At 35.3% G+C, this 17,726-nt stretch overlaps 4 protein-coding genes across 4 annotated transcripts; 2 read left to right on the forward strand and 2 right to left on the reverse strand.

Moving 5' to 3' along the window:
- The first annotated feature begins 966 nt into the window (after positions 1 to 966).
- LOC109149563 lies at positions 967 to 5,995 on the forward strand. The gene is made up of 4 exons (XM_019297386.1): positions 967 to 1,088; positions 2,576 to 4,580; positions 5,274 to 5,372; positions 5,586 to 5,995. Exons 2-4 carry the CDS (start codon positions 2,700 to 2,702, stop codon positions 5,742 to 5,744), a joined length of 2,139 nt encoding a protein of 712 aa, XP_019152931.1. The 5' UTR covers positions 967 to 1,088; positions 2,576 to 2,699; the 3' UTR covers positions 5,745 to 5,995.
- Positions 5,996 to 6,186: 191 nt separating this feature from the next.
- On the reverse strand, positions 6,187 to 7,454 carry LOC109149212 (transcription repressor OFP7-like). The gene has a single exon (XM_019296874.1). The coding sequence runs from the start codon at positions 7,066 to 7,068 to the stop codon at positions 6,187 to 6,189; it is 882 nt and encodes a 293-aa protein (XP_019152419.1). The 5' UTR covers positions 7,069 to 7,454.
- Positions 7,455 to 10,437: 2,983 nt separating this feature from the next.
- Positions 10,438 to 12,440, reverse strand: LOC109149564 (transcription repressor OFP7-like). The gene has a single exon (XM_019297387.1). The coding sequence runs from the start codon at positions 11,365 to 11,367 to the stop codon at positions 10,486 to 10,488; it is 882 nt and encodes a 293-aa protein (XP_019152932.1). The 5' UTR covers positions 11,368 to 12,440; the 3' UTR covers positions 10,438 to 10,485.
- Positions 12,441 to 15,674: 3,234 nt separating this feature from the next.
- Positions 15,675 to 17,151, forward strand: LOC109149565. The gene is made up of 3 exons (XM_019297388.1): positions 15,675 to 16,233; positions 16,328 to 16,542; positions 16,849 to 17,151. The coding sequence occupies exons 1-3, from the start codon at positions 16,012 to 16,014 to the stop codon at positions 16,904 to 16,906; spliced, it is 495 nt and encodes a 164-aa protein (XP_019152933.1). The 5' UTR covers positions 15,675 to 16,011; the 3' UTR covers positions 16,907 to 17,151.
- Positions 17,152 to 17,726: the final 575 nt, after the last annotated feature.

Raw genomic sequence — 17,726 nt, forward strand, 5'->3', positions numbered from 1 at the left:
TATATAGTGGTGTAAATCATCTTATTGTTTCCAATGTGGGGCAAGTGTTTGTTACAAGCCCTTCCCCTCGATTTTCAATCATCACAAATAGGTTTGAGAATTAATTTATCATTCACCAATTATCAATTTTTAGTGTACAATATATTCGTCACACTACGAATAACCCGAATCTTCTTGGACCCGACATAAATCGAAAGTGTACCACAAAACAGTAATTTCAATGCCATTTTATGTTATTTTTTCAACAAATATTACTCAAAAATAAATTTTTTGTTTATTTTGATATAAAAGTATTACTCAGTACATTTTCATAAAAAATATTATATTTTTTCTTATAAGTAATGTTCACAAGTGTTTATTAGTTATAAAAATAATGTAATATTTATGAGGAAAAATATAATATATATTTTTAGTACTATTAACTCTGTTACAATGTAGAAAAAAATATACTAGTTTTAAATGTAAAAGTATATTAAATTTGTATTAAAAAATATTAAACTAATAAACATTTTATTACTGATTAGTATTACATTTTGTAGTATAAGTATTACATTTTTATATTTACCCGATCCACATCAAATACAAGGATCCATGAGACGGTCTCACACAATTTGTGCCGAAATTTTTTCATTAATGTCTATAATTTATTTTTTGATAAGCTCACAATGCGGAGTATCATCTAATTTATACTGTGGATGCGTTATTGGTTCTTTCTATTTCAGTAGATTGAGAAAGTATATGAACAAATACTACATTGTAATAAGCCAGTACAATTAAAAAAAAGTTAATCTAATTTATACTGTAATTAATTAATTTCAAGCACATGTGTGAGAAGAAAGCCCGCGAAAAGTTTTTGGCGCGCTACTTTTTACTGTAACGGACTAATGCTAATTCACACGGAGAGTCGGGAGCAGTATTTTCTGCATAATATTAGACGAAATCCTCAGAAGCTCCAGCCCAGTCGCCGCCACCGCCCGCCCGCCCGCCCGCCCGCTCAAAATCACAACTGCTAGTTTGAGTTCGGAGGGATTAACACGCATCTTCATAGTCGGATCGGTGAATCGGTTTTGTTTCATCAAATCATTTAGGTATTTTTTTAAAAAAATATTTTGACTGTATATGTTTATTCGACAGATTAGGGATTATGGTCATTGCTTTTCGCTTATCTCATGCATAATTATTTCGCTTGAATATTTACTCAGAACTGTATGACTCATTTCAAGAAATATTAGGTGTATATGAATGTGCGATGTGCCGATAATGATTAGCCAGCGGTCGTTGTGCGTGAAATGCCAGCTCATGTTCAAAGAGATCCCTGCTAAACAATGAAACTCGTGAATGACAATTTTATAATTGAAGTAACCAACTCTCAATTGTTTGGCAGTTGTTGCTGATGGTAAAATGTCATTGCCTGGATTATTAATATAAAAAGAAGATAGACACCGTGCAGTTAATCTCTAGTTGAATCCACTGAATCTTCATAAAAGTTGATTAACTATACCATCCTAAAAACATATGTTAATAGTGTGGATCAGTTGGAAAGCTTCAAGATCTTTAGTATTGATAGAAATGGGCAACTGATTAAACTGTTCATTGTTTTTTTCCCAGGAAAAGAAAGAAATTAGTTCATATTGGTATTCAAGGCTTGCTATATTCTGTTATAAATTGCAATTTAACTTTTAAAAAATTTATGTAATTTCAAAAGAGAGTGGTTGAGTACTTGGGTGCACATCTTTAGTGGTAAGTTGAGACATTTATACATGAATCTGAAAATCTTGTAGAGCATACTTTAACTGAAGTTGACTCAATTGTGAAAGAAATTAGATATATTTGTTCTCTTTGTTATAGTTCATGGTGGGCTCTGTTCTCTTTGTCATTCTACTATGTGGAATTTATGTTGCTTGTTCTAGAATTTGGGTTAAATTCAACTGCATTTGAAACAAGTGTGTAGTTTAGACTTTGCTGTGTTTCATGATGGCCTATTGAACCTAAGTTTTCCAGTCTAGTTAAAATCAAACACAGTAATGAAATGCTGGTAGCAGTGGAGGATATAGATGGCAGGAAGTAGGCAATTAGACTTGATTCAAATAACTCCACACTTTGCCTACTTTCTGTTCTTATATATACTTGGCACAAAACAATCCTTTTAGGATTTTCTTTTTATGTTATTTAAAGGATGCATCAGAGGGTATGTGAGTTGGACTCATTGGGTATAGAAGACCTCTCCTTAAACCCCTTGAGCCAAGGTGGTACATTTTCTTCTTGTCAGGTTTTTAGTGTGGTTGACTTTTGACAAATATTGGAATCAATTACAAACAGAAGTCTTGAACTTCTCTTTAATCGTCATATTTAGGCATGATATATGGTATGCAACCCTCAGAAGGCCAGAAGGGTTACACGGTTACACCAACCCCAACCCCTTCTCTACCAAAAGAAAAAAAGAAAAAAGAAAACAGAAAACGAAAGGCAAAAAAGATTGTGTGTTGGATTTGCCATTTGTTTAGTTGTTTGTTATCTAGCCATCCTTCTGTTGATGGTTGCTTCTAATGTGCTGCCTTTTACTTCAATTTTTCAGCACTAGGTGCTGCATATTTGCCCTTTGGTCGGAGTTGAAATAACTTTCAGTACGTGGTTATCATTGCTGCCTCTGATAACTGTTCGTGATAGAGGAGTGAAACACTATTTTTATAAGTTAGACGATGAATTCTTGTTGCCATGTTTATGATGAAGTAGACTCTGATGAAGATGATAAGATGACACTGATACAATTTAAGGACAGACACAAGAAACATGGTGATGATGAAGAAGTTGGAAGTGATGAGGATGATAAGATGCCTTTGACACTACTTAAGGATAGGCGCAAAAAACATGGTAATGATGAAGAAGTTGGAAGTGATGAGGATGATAAGATGCCTTTGACACTACTTAAGGATAGGTGCAAAAAACATGGTGATGATGAAGTTGGCAGTGATGCAGATGATAAGATGACTCTAGGAAAACTCAAGGACACTTGCAAATCCAAGAAAAGGGAACTTACAAGTCATCCAGATACAAGCCGCAAACAGGAAGATGTTAATTTCCAGTCAGATGAAGATGATGATCTCAATGCCCATCTCAGTTTTTCAAAATCAAAACTTACAAAGAGTACAAAAGCTAAAATGAGGTGCATCAAGAGGCATCTTTTTGGCTTTCCTAAAACTGTTATGTCAGTCAAAACTGAACAGGTTCGGGTTTCAGATGTTCCAATCCAATTAAAAGAGGATTCACCTGTATTCTCAAATATCAAAGCTGAGATTCCTGAACCTGAGTTCTTTGGGAGCCAAATCTCAAATTTGTTAGTTGACAGTTCCTCATCAGAAGTCTCTATGTTATTGAAGGAGCATTCATTGCCACTAGTGAAAGTCAAAACGGAGACTTTTGAGTCTGAGTCCTTTGGACAAAAAAGTAGCAAGACTTTTATTGGTCGTTCGCCTGTTTGCTGTCATGAGGGATCAAGTTCTGCTAAAGTTATATCCAGTGAAGTTGCAGAAATTGTTGAAAGGAAGCATAACACATCTATACAGGTAGAAGAACAACAATACTGTATGCTTAATTACATGTCCTATGAACACTTGAAGTATCTTGATCCTGAATCTTCCCCTAAAAGTTGTGGGGATATGCATGCAAATAATCTCAAGAAAAGCTTTGAGACAGAAGTAGACTTGCTGTCACATCCTCATGGAGGCTTTCTGGAAACAATATCACCTGCCAGGGATAAAAATTTAGACGTGCATTCCCATCAGCATGAGTTTGCAGAGCAACGAAACTGTCTTGAATCTCATATTTCTGATACAATTATTGTTAACAAAGATGGTTTCACCAACAACTATGACAGTGATGATATTTGCATATCTGAAGATGAAGTTGATTGTACCAATCTTGGATCTCATGTTTCTGACACAGTACTTGCTAATAAAGTTGGTTGCACCAATCATTCTACTGCTAGCCCTTTTAAGAAATGTATTGCATCTGGGGATTCCCATTCTTGCTCAAACACTAATATTAACTTAGAATCAGTTGAAGGCACAACCACTTATGAGGATCAACTTTCAAATTGTTATTCGGCTGATCCAACAAACGGTTGCTTAGATCCTGGAAATGCTTACACAGGAAAGTTTCCGACTGCATGTAAGGTTAAACGGAAACATACTGAAAGTAAACATCCTGCTGAACACCCACACATGGCCAGTTCTAGTATAGATAAAAAATCGAAACTATCTACTCAGGTTTGTCAGGCAAAAGTTACCATAGACCCTAATGAGACTGCTAAAAGATTGAAAAAAAGAAGAAAAGGTTCTCCACCTGACGGCAATTTAGAGTGTCATAATCTTTCTCAATCTCTACCCAAATTTAGCACAGGCTGCACCTCTGTTCAACATTTTTCTGCAAGTGCAATAGCATTTTCAGAGCGGCAGATGCATGACATTGAGTCACTTGCAGTGAAGCTCATGAAAGAGTTGAATTCCATGAAGGACATAGTAGAAGGACAGTTGCAATTTCAAGCATGTAGTAGTGCTTCACTGAAAAATGAAGTAGATAAGGTATGTTATACTGTCATATTTAATTTGCATAAATGGATTAGTTAACATGTGAAATTTCCATCTTTATCTCTGTTCAGTAAGTTTTTTTGGCCTTATAATTGCTGCTCCATGACGTCGTTTACAGGACAATGGACAGTGTGAGGTAGTGTGGTTCTGCTAAGAAATCCTCTTATCTATCTAATGTTAGTATTGTAAATATATTTGTTACTAATGTGAGGTATACTCAACAATAAACTAAAGAAACTACATTCTAAACTAAGAGACCTTAAGAAAACAAAAAGATTGATGATGTGTGTTGGTGTCTTTCCTGCAGAACTATGGATTTCTTAGTGATTATTGAATCTGCTTTTTTGATGTTGTAACTCTGATGCTATTAGCAAATGAATCTGCAGAACTTATCTGAATACAAGCTACCTCATGGTTTCTCCATCTTGACTTTTGCTTTGTAACTCTTCCCAAATCTCTTTCAAACTTCTTTCTAATTGCACCTGATCAATCTCTCTAACTACTTGAAGCACAAGCCTTCTCTGGGTGGTCTGTGAAATCAGAATGTGGTGATCTGGTGTATCTTGTTTTAGCCATATTTGCTTTTAACCTTTGCCTTTACAACTATACCACATGCATGTAAGCTTAAATGGAAATGTACTCAACAATGGTTTTTGAGTTCCGGTATCTAATCTTGTACTTTTACAGGTGAGAGTCGCAATACAGAATGCAAATAAAGTTGAAGAAAAAGCTAGAAGATGGCTTTATACGATGAATAGGGACTGCATCCGATTTTGTAAACTCATGGTTTGTATTGTTTCCCATTTTAGAGAATGGAGGCATGATGTACTTTGCTATTTGAACCCAATTTTGTAAACTATTGATTTTTATAGATTCCTATTTCAGAAAATGGGTGCATGATGTGCTTCACTATTTGCTCTGCTAACTCAAAGTATTTCTATTCCTCTTTCATGGTGATTTTTTTGAATATTATCTTACTTTCTGTGACATGAAATGCAGGAAATTAGTCAGAATGATGCTGCTCCTTCCAAGGACACTGCCCACAGAGCGAGAAAAATTACATTTGCTGATGAAGCAGGCGGTATTCTCTGTCATGTGAACTATATCGGTGATGCCACGAACTCTAAGCAGTCTGATGATGGAAAACAAGAAGATTAAAATGTAATTATGAAGGGATGGCTCATTTTGGAATTAATCTATATCTATTATCATAATAGATAATTCTCCGAGCCTCTCTACATCGTACTGATTCTGAAGTAAGTTTTGATCTATTTTTCTCTGTACAGGAAAAAAAACACAGCTTGCCTTATTCTCGTTTATTTTCCATTGCATCAATTTTGAAGTGCAGTCTGCACTGCTGACTGAAAATTTCACTGTTATGCAACTTGAATATGCTTTTTGGTTCTATATTGAAGTTAATTGTATTTTACTACAACTTTTATCTCTGATTCATGTTTTTGGTTTTAAAGTGTCTTTAGTAGTAGCCAACTGGCCATTTTTCTTTCATTCCTCTGTAATAATGCCAAATGGACTTTCATCATGGTAAAGGACTTGCAATATAGTTACATTGATAAATCATAAAATTTAAAACTAAGTACTTTCACTGAATTTTAAGGTGCTGATAGGTACCATGGCAATTTGTACCAGGAACTGGAGATATGGTAAAGAGCTCGTACCATATCTCTGTGAAGGCCTCCACAATGGCTGCATGGTGGTGCTGTGAATTGAGAGAAAGAAAACACAGCAAAAGCTGCTCTAAATCCTTTACTGCGAATATTTGTTTCTCTACTATCATTTCCAGCATTGATATCTTGAAATCCTCGTACGGATCATCTGTTTTCTTCACCACTGCAAAGCTTTCCTTCACAACCCCCTCCACCATGCAAGGCATCAACCGCTCAAAAACCGATTTCTTGACTGCACAATCGTTTTCAGCATCCTTAAAGCTCCCCGACAGGTAATGTTTCAGTGTCCGAACCTTCAAGCCATTCTTCTGCTTTCTTGTGGCTATTCCGTTTGTCTGGTAATCAAGATCGAATGAGGAATCGAAGCTCGGAGAAGATGAAAATAAGCTCTCTGTTTCCTCACTGCTGAACCAGCCATTCTCCCCCGTTGAATTATTGCTTCTGCTAAGCCTGTGTTTGGCTTTAGCCCTCTGATCTCTCCCCATTTTCGCCTTCTTTTTGCCGTTTGAACGTGCAATGGGCCTCATATACTCATCTGAAAAATCCGAAACCGGTGAATTATAAGTCTTGTGAGAAGGTTTCTGCTCGTTCTTGAAACTGTGAACGGGCGATTCAAGGTGTTCATGATACTGAGTTGGCGTTGAAGGCGGTGGAACAGGGAAACCGGGATAAGGAATGTCGAATGCTTTAGGATTGATTGGGGAAAACATGTGTATAGAAGCCAGAAACGAAGGTTTCTTGGAGCGACAGAACTGGAAAGAAGGCATCACGAATCTAAGCTTAAAACCTCTCCCCATTTTTCAGCAGTGATCAATATGAAGAACTGCAAAAAGTTTTATGGTAATGTAAAACTGGGTGAGGAGAAGTTGGTTGTTAGAAGAGGAAATAGTGTTTTTTATATGTACAGAAATAGAGCGAATTAGAAAGAATATCAAGGCCGGCTGGTCAGCAAATTCATCATCTTTCAAGTCCCTTTCCAACTCCTTTGGAACTGATCAAATGCAAGTGATGTCATATTACTGATACTTGAAAGGTACAAAGAATTCTTCCAAGATCATCAGGGGAACAAGTCTTAGCTATACATCAAGGTGACACTTTGTTTGTTACATCGTTTTGGTATGAACAGAATAAATACAATTTATACCGGTTAAAAAAAATGTACCAGTCTAATGAGCTTTCGAGTCTTGCCCTATTCCACTAGGCCGCCTAATAATATAAGATTGAGTTAGAAAGCATGTGAAAGTCTGAAGAACTTTTGGGTCTTAGGCTACTCCATTGAGGCCGGCTAATACTAGTAGCTTAAGCTAATTGCTAATATTTCATCAATGTGATTTTAGGGTTTCAAGAACCAGAAAAATAATAGAGAAAGGGAACAAAACTAACATATTTTGATTGGCTTATGAGTTATGATCCCATTCAAGCCTGCAAAACTGTCATGCTAAAAATGATAGCTAAAAGTTCACAGATTTTAGATTTACCACAAACCTTTCAGACACCCTTTACTATAATGTATTGTAATTTATGCAAGGAATGAAAATTTCAAGCTGAGCTGTACAATGGCGTTGAAGAATTCCTTGATAAGTACAGCCTCTATCTGATTGGCACTTTTAGATTTTCTTAATTCCATAGTCATTTTCAGTTTGCACGGACACGACAAGTGCATACAGACAGCCCCGCAGAAAAGATCTTCAAAATGATGACAGTACAAATTTTTGCTGTACGTTGATCTGGTCTTGCTTTCATTTCTAATAGGGTAATACTAACACTACTCTCACATTCTACTCCCTACTTGCATGTCATACTTTGATTCATTCAAAAAAATATGAATCACTATTTTTATTACTTTCTTTCATCTTTCTCCAATAAAATTAAGACATGTGACGAGAGTTTTACTCCTTGAAGTGTATGTATCATTATATGGTCACGAGAGGCAAATTTCAGTACTAAATGTATGACCTTGAGAGTTGGCAACATGTTGTTATAAAGAGTCACTAAATAAAGCGAGACCGCTTTTAATGACTGATTGTGTTGGTATGACATAACTATAGTTTTAATTTTTAAATGAAGAAATGGGTACTATAATAATAACAGTCGAGATTTTTAGTTAGGCACAACCCTCGATCTATTCAACGAGTCTCATACTATCACCTCAAAGAACTGAAACATTATCAAATTGTTCTATTCCCTATTTATGGTTTTTATAAATAGATAAATGGCACTAGAGAGACCTTATACAACAATTTCAACCGAGAAAGTGTTAGTAAAAATTTTAACACGAAAATCATGCTCTAGTCATTGATTTTTGGACATTTTCTATGTCATAGGGCATGTTGATGGTTGATTTTTTCATGGAATCATGGCTAATGAATGACAAAAAGTTGTGGGGTCAATGTGAAACATGCTTAAAATTATAGGATTCCTTTTCACAATATTTGCAATTTAGCCGCCGTGTCGCGCTGGATCTCCATTTTGGGTGCTCCAAGCCTCCAACGAATGAGAAGAAACCCTAGCCCCAAAAGCCCTATTTATATTTTTCACTTGCCGCCACCAACGCAGATGAGCTTCTTCTCCATTGTACTACCATGATTTTCTCCTGAATTTGATTTTTTTTACATTAAAAAAAATTAAATTGATTTGCGTCAGAGATGTTTATTTGTATACATGTATTCATGCTTATGAGTGAATGAATTGCATCGGATTTACCATCTCCTTGCTAATTCCAAGTGTTTTTAGGGAGATATAACTGATGCAGAGAGTGAAACGAGGTTGGCTTACCAGCCCATTGCATTTTAGGTTGTTGCATTGGCGTCAAATGGACCTTCCGATATTATTACAACCATTTTCCCAACTGAATTTCTTCTGTTTTAGTGGAGAAATTTTCAGATTTGTTTTGTCTTGATGAAGTCCAAGTGTGTCAAATTTTGTTTTTGATTTTTTGATGATATGGCAATGATGATTCTTAATCTTATCCTACACACTGATCATCAATCGTGTTGACTATCAACTCCGCTTATTATCTGATGCCATTATATTCCCCTTGCTCATCTGCATTTGTTTAGAGATTGCATATTTCAAAATGGAACTGAATTTCATATCTCTGATTCTGTTTTGTGCAAAAAAGCAATCTTTTGCTAAAAATGGTAACTGGCTAATTTGTTTTAGTGGATAGATTTCAAATTTGTTGTCTTTGGCGAATTCCAATAGTTTCAAATTTTGCTTTGTTTTTTAGATGCTATGGCAATGATGATTCTTAGAATCTTTTCCTACACACTGATCATCAATCGTGTTGACTATCAACTCCGCTTATTATCTGATGCCATTCTATTCCCCTAGCTCCTCTGCATGTGTTTAGAGATTGAAAATTTCAAGAAGGAACTGAATTTCTTATCTCTGATGCTGTTTTGTGCAAAAAAAAGCAATCTTTTGCTAAAAATGGTAACTGACTAATTTGTTTCAGTGAAGAAATTTTCAGATTTCTTTTGTCTTGGTGAAGTCCAATTGTTTCAAATTTTGTTTTGATTTTTATTTTTTGATGCAATGGCAGTGATGATTCTTCAAATCTTATCCTACACACTGATCATTAATCGTGTTGACTATCAACTCCGCTTATTATCTGATGCCATTCTATTCCCCTAGCTCCTCTGCATTTGTTTAAGATTGCATATGAATTTCTTATCTATGCTGTTTTGTGCAAAAAGCAATCTTTCTATTAAAAATGTTTACTGGTTTATTTGTTTAAGCATTGAATATTGTGTGCTATACTTGGATGTTTTTAATCAAGACATTGAAATTTTGTGGTAGGTTAATGACTGTTATCTGGTCTCTTGAGTCAAAAGTATTTTGTTCTTCAGTTATGGCTGATTTCATTTTTCAATAAACTTTAATTTATATGATCTCTACGACTGTATTTTGGCTTCTTTAAGATGCCTAGTTGTATTATTCATCAATTTTGAAGTGAAGTCTGCACTGCTGACTGAAAATTTCACTGTTATGCAACTTGAATATGCTTTTTGGTTCTATATTGAATTTAATTGTATTTTACTACAACTTTTATCTCTGATTCATGTTTTTGGTTTTAAAGTGTGTCTTTAGTAGTAGCCAACTGGCCATTTTTCTTTCATTCTTCTGTAATAATGCCAAATGGACTTTCATCATGGTAAAGGACTTGCAATATAGTTACATTGATAAATCATAAAATTTAAAAATAAGTACTTTCACTGAATTTTAAGGTGCTGATAGGTACCATGGCAATTTGTACCAGGAACCGGAGATATGGTAAAGAGCTCGTACCATATCTCTGTGAAGGCCTCCACAATGGCTGCATGGTGGTGCTGTGAATTGAGAGAAAGAAAACACAGCAAAAGCTGCTCTAAATCCTTTACTGCGAATATTTGTTTCTCTACTATCATTTCCAGCATTGATATCTTGAAATCCTCGTACGGATCATCTGTTTTCTTCACCACTGCAAAGCTTTCCTTCACAACCCCCTCCAACATGCAAGGCATCAACCGCTCAAAAACTGATTTCTTGACCGCACAATCGTTTTCAGCATCCTTAAAGCTCCCTGACAGGTAATGTTTCAGTGTCCGAACCTTCAAGCCATTCTTCTGCTTTCTCGTGGCTATTCCATTGGTCTGGTAATCAAGATCGAATGAGGAATCGAAGCTCGGAGAAGTTGAAAATAAGCTCTCTGTTTCCTCGCTGCTGAACCAGCCACTCTCCCCCGTTGAATTATTGCTTCTGCTAAGCCTGTGTTTGGCTTTAGCCCTCTGATCTCTCCCCATTTTCGCCTTCTTTTTGCCTTTTGAACGTGCAATGGGCCTCATATACTCATCTGAAAAATCCGAAACCGGTGAATTATAAGTCTTGTGAGAAGGTTTCTGCTCGTTCTTGAAACTGTGAACGGGCGATTCAAGGTGTTCATGATACTGAGTTGGCGTTGAAGGCGGTGGAACAGGGAAACCGGGATAAGGAATGTCGAATGCTTTAGGATTGATTGGGGAAAACATGTGTATAGAAGCCAGAAACGAAGGTTTCTTGGAGCGACAGAACTGGAAATAAGGCATCACGAATCTAAGCTTAAAACCTCTCCCCATTTTTCAGCAGTGATCAATATGAAGAACTGCAAAAAGTTTTATGGTACTGTAAAACTGGGTGAGGAGAAGTTGGTTGTTAGAAGAGGAAATGGTGTTTTTTATATGTACAGAAATAGAGCGAATTAGAGAGAATATCAAGGCCGGCTGGTCAGCAAATTCATCATCTTTCAAGTCCCTTTCCAACTCCTTTGGAACTGATCAAATGCAAGTGATGTCATATTACCGATACTTGAAAGGTACAAAGAATTCCTCCAAGATCATCAGGGGAACAAGTCTTAGCTATACATCAAGGTGACACTTTGTTTGTTACATCGTTTTGGTATGAACAGAATAAATACAATTTATACCGGTTAAAAAAAATGTACCAGTCTAATGAGCTTTCGAGTCTTGCCCTATTCCACTAGGCCGCCTAATAATATAAGATTGAGTCAGAAAGCATGTGAAAGTCTGAAAAACTTTTGGGTCTTAGGCTACTCCATTGAGGCCGGCTAATACTTAGTAGTTTAAGCTAATTGCTAATATTTCATCAATGTGATTTTAGGGTTTCAAGAACCAGAAAAATAATAGAGAAAGGGAACAAAACTAACATATTTTGATTGGCTTATGAGTTATGATCCCATTCAAGCCTGCAAAACTGTCATGCTAAAAATGATAGCTAAAAGTTCACAGATTTTAGATTTACCACAAACCTTTCAGACACCCTTTGTTATAATGTATTGTAATTTATGCAAGGAATGAAAATTTCAAGCTGAGCTGTACAATGGCGTTGAAGAATTCCTTGATAAGTACAGCCTCTATCTGATTGGCAGATTGGCACATTTAGATTTTCTTAATTCCATAGTCATTTTCAGTTTGCACGGACACGACAAGTGCATACAGACAGCCCCGCAGAAAAGATCTTCAAAATGATGACAGTACAAATTTTTGCTGTACGTTGATCTGGTCTTGCTTTCATTTCTAATAGGGTAATACTAACACTACTATTACATTTTACTCCCTACTTACATGTCATCCTTTGATTCATTCAGAAAACGGTGAGTCACAGTTTTTATTACTTTCTTTCATCTTTCTTCAATAAAATTAAGACATGTGACGAGAGTTTTACTCCTTGAAGTATATGTATCATTATATGGTCACAAGAGGCAAATTTCAGTACTAAATGTATGACCTTGAGAGTTGACAACATGTTGTTATAAAGAGTCATTAAATAAAGCGAGACCGCTTTTAATGACTGATTGTGTTGGTATGACATAACTATAGTTTTAATTTTTAAATGAAGAAATGAGTACTATAATAATAACAGTCGAGATTTTTAGTTAGACACAACCCTCGATCTATTCAACGAGTCTCATACTATCACCTCAAAGAACTGAAACATTATCAAATTATTTTATTCCCTATTTATGGTTTTTTATAAATAAATAAATGGCACTAGAGAGACCTTATACAACAATTTTGACCGAGAAAGTGTTAGTAAAAATTTTAACATGAAAATCATGCTCTACTCATTGATTTTTGGACATTTTCTATGTCACAGGGCATGTTAATGGTTGATTTTTTTCATGGAATCATGGCTAATGAATGACAAAAAGTTGTGGGGTCAATGTGAAACATGCTTAAAATTATAGGATTCCTTTTCACAATATTTGCAATTTAGCCGCCGTGTCGCGCTGGATCTCCATTTTGGGTGCTCCAAGCCTCCAACGAATGAGAAGAAACCCTAGCCCCAAAAGCCCTATTTATATTTTTCACTCGCCGTCACCAGCGCAGATGAGCTTCTTCTCCATTGTACCTACCATGACTTTCTCCTGAATTTGAGTTTTTACATTAAAAAAAATTAAATCGATTTGCGTCAGAGATGTTTGTTTGTATACATGTATTCATGCTTATGAGTGAATGAAATTGCATCGGATTTACCATCTCCTTGCTAATTCCAAGTGTTTTTAGGGAGATATAACTGATGCAGAGAGTGAAACGAGGTTGGCTTACCAGCCCATTGCATTTTTCGTTGTTGCATTGGCGTCAAATGGACCTTCCGATATTATTACAACATTTTCCCCACTTAATTTCTTCTGTTTTAGTGGAGAAATTTTCAGATTTGTTTTGTCTTGATGAAGTTCAATTGTGTCAAATTTTGTTTTTGATTTTTTGATGCTATGGCAATGATGATTCTTAAAATCTTATCCTACAAACTGATCATCAATCGTGTTGACTATCAACTCCGCTTAATCTGATGCCATTCTCCTCTGCATTTGTTTAGAGATTGCATATTTCAAAATGGAACTGAATTTCATATCTCTGATTCTGTTTTGTGCAAAAAAGCAATCTTTTGCTAAAATGCTACTGGCTAATTTGTTTTAGTGGATAGATTTCAAATTTGTTGTCTTTGGCGAATTCCAATAGTTTCAAATTTTGCTTTGTTTTTTAGACGCTATGGCAATGATGATTCTTAGAATCTTTTCCTACTCACTGATCATCAATCGTGTTGACTATCAACTCCGCTTATTATCTGATGCCATTCTATTCCCCTTGCTCCTCTGCATTTGTTTAGAGATTGCATATTTCAAAAAGGAACTGAATTTCATATCTCTGATTCTGTTTTGTGCAAAAAAGCAATCTTTTGCTAAAAATGGTAACTGACTAATTTGTTTCAGTGCATAAATTTTCAGATTTCTTTTGTCTTGGTGAAGTCCAATTGTTTCAAATTTTGTTTTGATTTTTATTTTTTGACGCAATGGCAGTGATGATTCTCAAAATCTTATTCTACACACTGATCATTAATCGTGTTGACTATAAACTCCGCTTATTATTTGATGCCATTCTATTCCCCTAGCTCCTCTGCATTTGTTTAGGGATTGCATATTTTAAAAAGGAACTGAATTCCTTATCTCTGATGCTGGTTTTGTGCAAAAACCAATCTTTCAATTATAATTGTTTACTGGTTTATTTGTTTAAGCATTGAAGCTTGTGTGCTATACCTGGATGTTTTTAAGCAAGACATTGAAATTTTGTATAGGTTAGTGACTGTTATCTGGTTTCTTGAGTCAAATGTATTTTATTCTTCAGTTATGGCTGATTTCATTTTTCAATAAACTTGAATTTATATGATCTCTACGACTGTATTTTGGCTTCTTTAAGATGCCTAGTTTTATTATTCATCAATAGCAAAATAGAACTCACTGATGAGAAAGAAGCAGACGGGCGGTCAGAAACTGATGCCATGTTGAATGTCTGCATACTTCCTATATGGAAATTGTATGAGAGGACTGCTGCCTTATACTTCTCTATTGTTCGTTTTACCTGGTTTTGATTATTTTGGTTTTACAGTCTTAGTTGCTTTGTTTGTTTCGTTGTTTTTTGTTTCCTCTGCAGTGAACTGCATTACATTGTTTTATTATGTAGACTTAAAATTTTCTTTGTTTTGAGGTTTTTACCTAATTGCAGTGATGATTTTGCTAAATTATGTCTGGACTTATGATTCCATGATTAGATATAATGCAAATTCTGAGCTTGATTTTAAGCATTATTTCTAAACAAATTTGAAGGGTTTACATTGGGGTAAATCTTGCACCATGTGAGCTGACCTGATTTTAAGTATGTGAATCGTTATGCACCCACTTGACTAAGAATTGATGTTCAGAAGAATTTCAAAAGTAAATCTCTAATTTAAAACACCAAATTCTTTACTAAATTTTACCCATGATATTTTTATACTATTTTTTTTTCATCTTCAATCTATTTACACCAAATGTTATTCCTAGGATCATACTTGTGTGCGGGTATGCAAATTTAATATTTATACTAGTAAATGTGATATTAAATTATGAATAAAATATTTGTTACTTAATATTTTTTAGAACAAATGCAATATTTTTATATTTGTTACGAAACTTTGCTTCTTTTTTTGGTCGTTTTTTCATTTGATGGCTGCCGGCTTTTGGCCGAAGTTTTGAAGTTTTGAGCTTTTGACGGAGTTTCGTCACTTGGCTGGTGGTTGCCTATTTTCTTTTGTTTTTTAATTTTATAATAAAGTTTACTGTTGATTCACCCACCAATTTTTCAGAAAGTTGCGGTAATTTCAAAGATTTAAAGTTTAAAGATTCTGTCAGATCTGAATAAAGATTGATTTGATTCTATTGGATCCGTAAAATAAAGACTATAATTAATGTCTTGTTTGGTCCATACTCCGACCAGATATAGGATAATAAATCACGATTATTCTATCAAATTAATAACCAATTAAGCTCTGTATGCAGGAATCCTGATTACTCCCATCTTGTGGACTCTTGCACACTCATTGAGACATTAAGAAATGGGAAAATTAATTATGAAATGAAATGTTTCACTTTATTTATTTAAGTATTTGTGTTGTAATGAAAAATTTCAAAGATGAGACCCCACCACCCCTTTATTGTCAAACCCCACTTGCTCCATTTAATATCGCCCACTCCATTACACCACCCCTCCCTCCCTCCCTACGCCATCGCCGTCGGTGGGTGACTGCTGGATCTCCATTTCATACGTAGCAGATCAACCAACCAACCAAAAAACACCCACCCATAGTCATACGTAGGACGACACAAGTCAAACACACACTTCTCTGTTTATACTGCAAAACCTCCATCTGTTGATTGGTATGAAGAAATGAAAGACGAAGAGGCGCAAGTAATTACTTCTGCAGGGAAGAAAGAGCATGGCTCAGATGGCGGCCATGGCTTGTTTGGTAGAGGAAAGTACAAGCTTTGGGTTATACTTGCGATTCTCCTGCTAGCCTTTTGGTCCATGTTCACCGGCTCCCTCACTCTCAGTCTCAACCGGGTTTCTGATTCTTCCGGCTTCCCCCTCCACGATGATCTTGATGTTCTGGTACTCGTATTAATCCCTGCTTTTTTTTTGAGGATTTTATTAATTTATTTATTTATTGGGTTGATTTATGTATGTTTAAGGTTTTGGGTTGCAGGAAGTGGAGGAGAAGGAGAAGGTAGTGAGGCAGATGTGGGATGTTTATACTCAGAGTCGGAGTAGCAGGTTGCCTAAGTTCTGGCAAGAAGCTTTCGAGGCGGCGTACGAGGAAATGACCAGTGATTCCGCCGCCGTCCGAGACGCCGCCGTGTCGGAGATTGCCAAGATGTCATTACTATCCACTGCCACTTCGGAATCCATGTCCACCCAAAGGTAATAAACTTTAATCTTTTGAGACAAGATTGGTTTTATTATTTTATTTTTATTGGGTAAATTTTCATAAAGATTTTATTGTGTAAATTGTGATTTTAATTGACAAAGAATTCATAAGGAATGGAATTAAATAAGTCGGGATATTTATAGCTTACCAAGTCACTAACTTGGTTGGATTATTCTTTACATTATTTCTTGGGTCACTAAGAAAACTTTATAAAACCATCAAACAAAAAGGTATTAAACTTAGGCTACTTTTTCGCTTAATGATATTGTATTGAACCATTACTCTTAACTTGTGTACAGAGAAACAGAAGCAGAAACAGAGAAAGGCCACAGCATCAATCTTGGGAAGAAGCAATAGGTGCAATATGGGATTTTGCTAGCCTGAAAACATTGTTACCCGAAGGGTGAATATAAAATGATGTTATATAGTAATACTATATATAAGTTTATTACAATAATGTATACAATGCATTTATGCTGCAATTCTATCTGCAACCTAGCATTCTGTGCCAATCTCAGGATAAAGTTGGAAGTTCTGCACTTTGTGTTTTTACTTGCAAAAAGTAAAGTCCAAGTTGCAACAAGTTTGGATTTTTTTTTCTCGATTTTGATTATTTGATTTTTGTAATATTTTTAATTGTTAATTGCAGTTTCACTATCATATTTCATGTTTTTTTGAAGCACTATCATATTTCATATTAGTCTATTAACTTTGAATTTTTACTACTTTTAGTCGTTTTGGTCAAACATCACTTCATATCAACAAGTGCACAACATGTGTTTGGTTGGAAAATCTGCCAAAAAATTAGACAGAGTGGTTAGAAATTTAGAGTGCATATAATAGTAGAAGATCTTAAAATAGTTCCCGAAGCTTTCGAGAAGATAGATAGTCTTGTGTGTAAGCATAATATTGTTGGACAAGTTATAGTCTTGTGTGTAAACATAGCATTTTTGTTCTAACTCAACTAAGAAGAAAATCAAGATATCAATAGTAGAATTTGGTGGTTATATGATAATGATGTATTTGGCACCAAATGCCATAATCTAAAAATCCCACTTTCTGATCATATTTAGGAATTTGTCCAATTTGCAGAGTATGATTAACCAACATTTCTGGGAATTGTCAATAGATTTAAAAGCAGAATTGTTATACATTTGAGGCATTTTTCCACCTAAAA

The sequence above is a fragment of the Ipomoea nil genome, unplaced genomic scaffold, assembly GCF_001879475.1.
Source record: "Ipomoea nil cultivar Tokyo-kokei standard unplaced genomic scaffold, Asagao_1.1 scaffold2159, whole genome shotgun sequence".
NCBI classification, from domain to species: Eukaryota; Viridiplantae; Streptophyta; class Magnoliopsida; order Solanales; family Convolvulaceae; genus Ipomoea; species Ipomoea nil.

Coding starts and splice junctions, on each gene's coding strand:
- LOC109149563 (XM_019297386.1), top strand. CDS start 2,700: ATGAATTCTTGTTGCCATGTTTATGATGAAGTAGACTCTGATGAAGAT. Junction 4,581..5,273: donor TGAAAAATGAAGTAGATAAG/GTATGTTATACT, acceptor GTACTTTTACAG/GTGAGAGTCGCAATACAGAA. Junction 5,373..5,585: donor TCCGATTTTGTAAACTCATG/GTTTGTATTGTT, acceptor CATGAAATGCAG/GAAATTAGTCAGAATGATGC.
- LOC109149212 (XM_019296874.1), bottom strand. CDS start 7,068: ATGGGGAGAGGTTTTAAGCTTAGATTCGTGATGCCTTCTTTCCAGTTC.
- LOC109149564 (XM_019297387.1), bottom strand. CDS start 11,367: ATGGGGAGAGGTTTTAAGCTTAGATTCGTGATGCCTTATTTCCAGTTC.
- LOC109149565 (XM_019297388.1), top strand. CDS start 16,012: ATGAAAGACGAAGAGGCGCAAGTAATTACTTCTGCAGGGAAGAAAGAG. Junction 16,234..16,327: donor ACGATGATCTTGATGTTCTG/GTACTCGTATTA, acceptor TTTGGGTTGCAG/GAAGTGGAGGAGAAGGAGAA. Junction 16,543..16,848: donor GAATCCATGTCCACCCAAAG/GTAATAAACTTT, acceptor ACTTGTGTACAG/AGAAACAGAAGCAGAAACAG.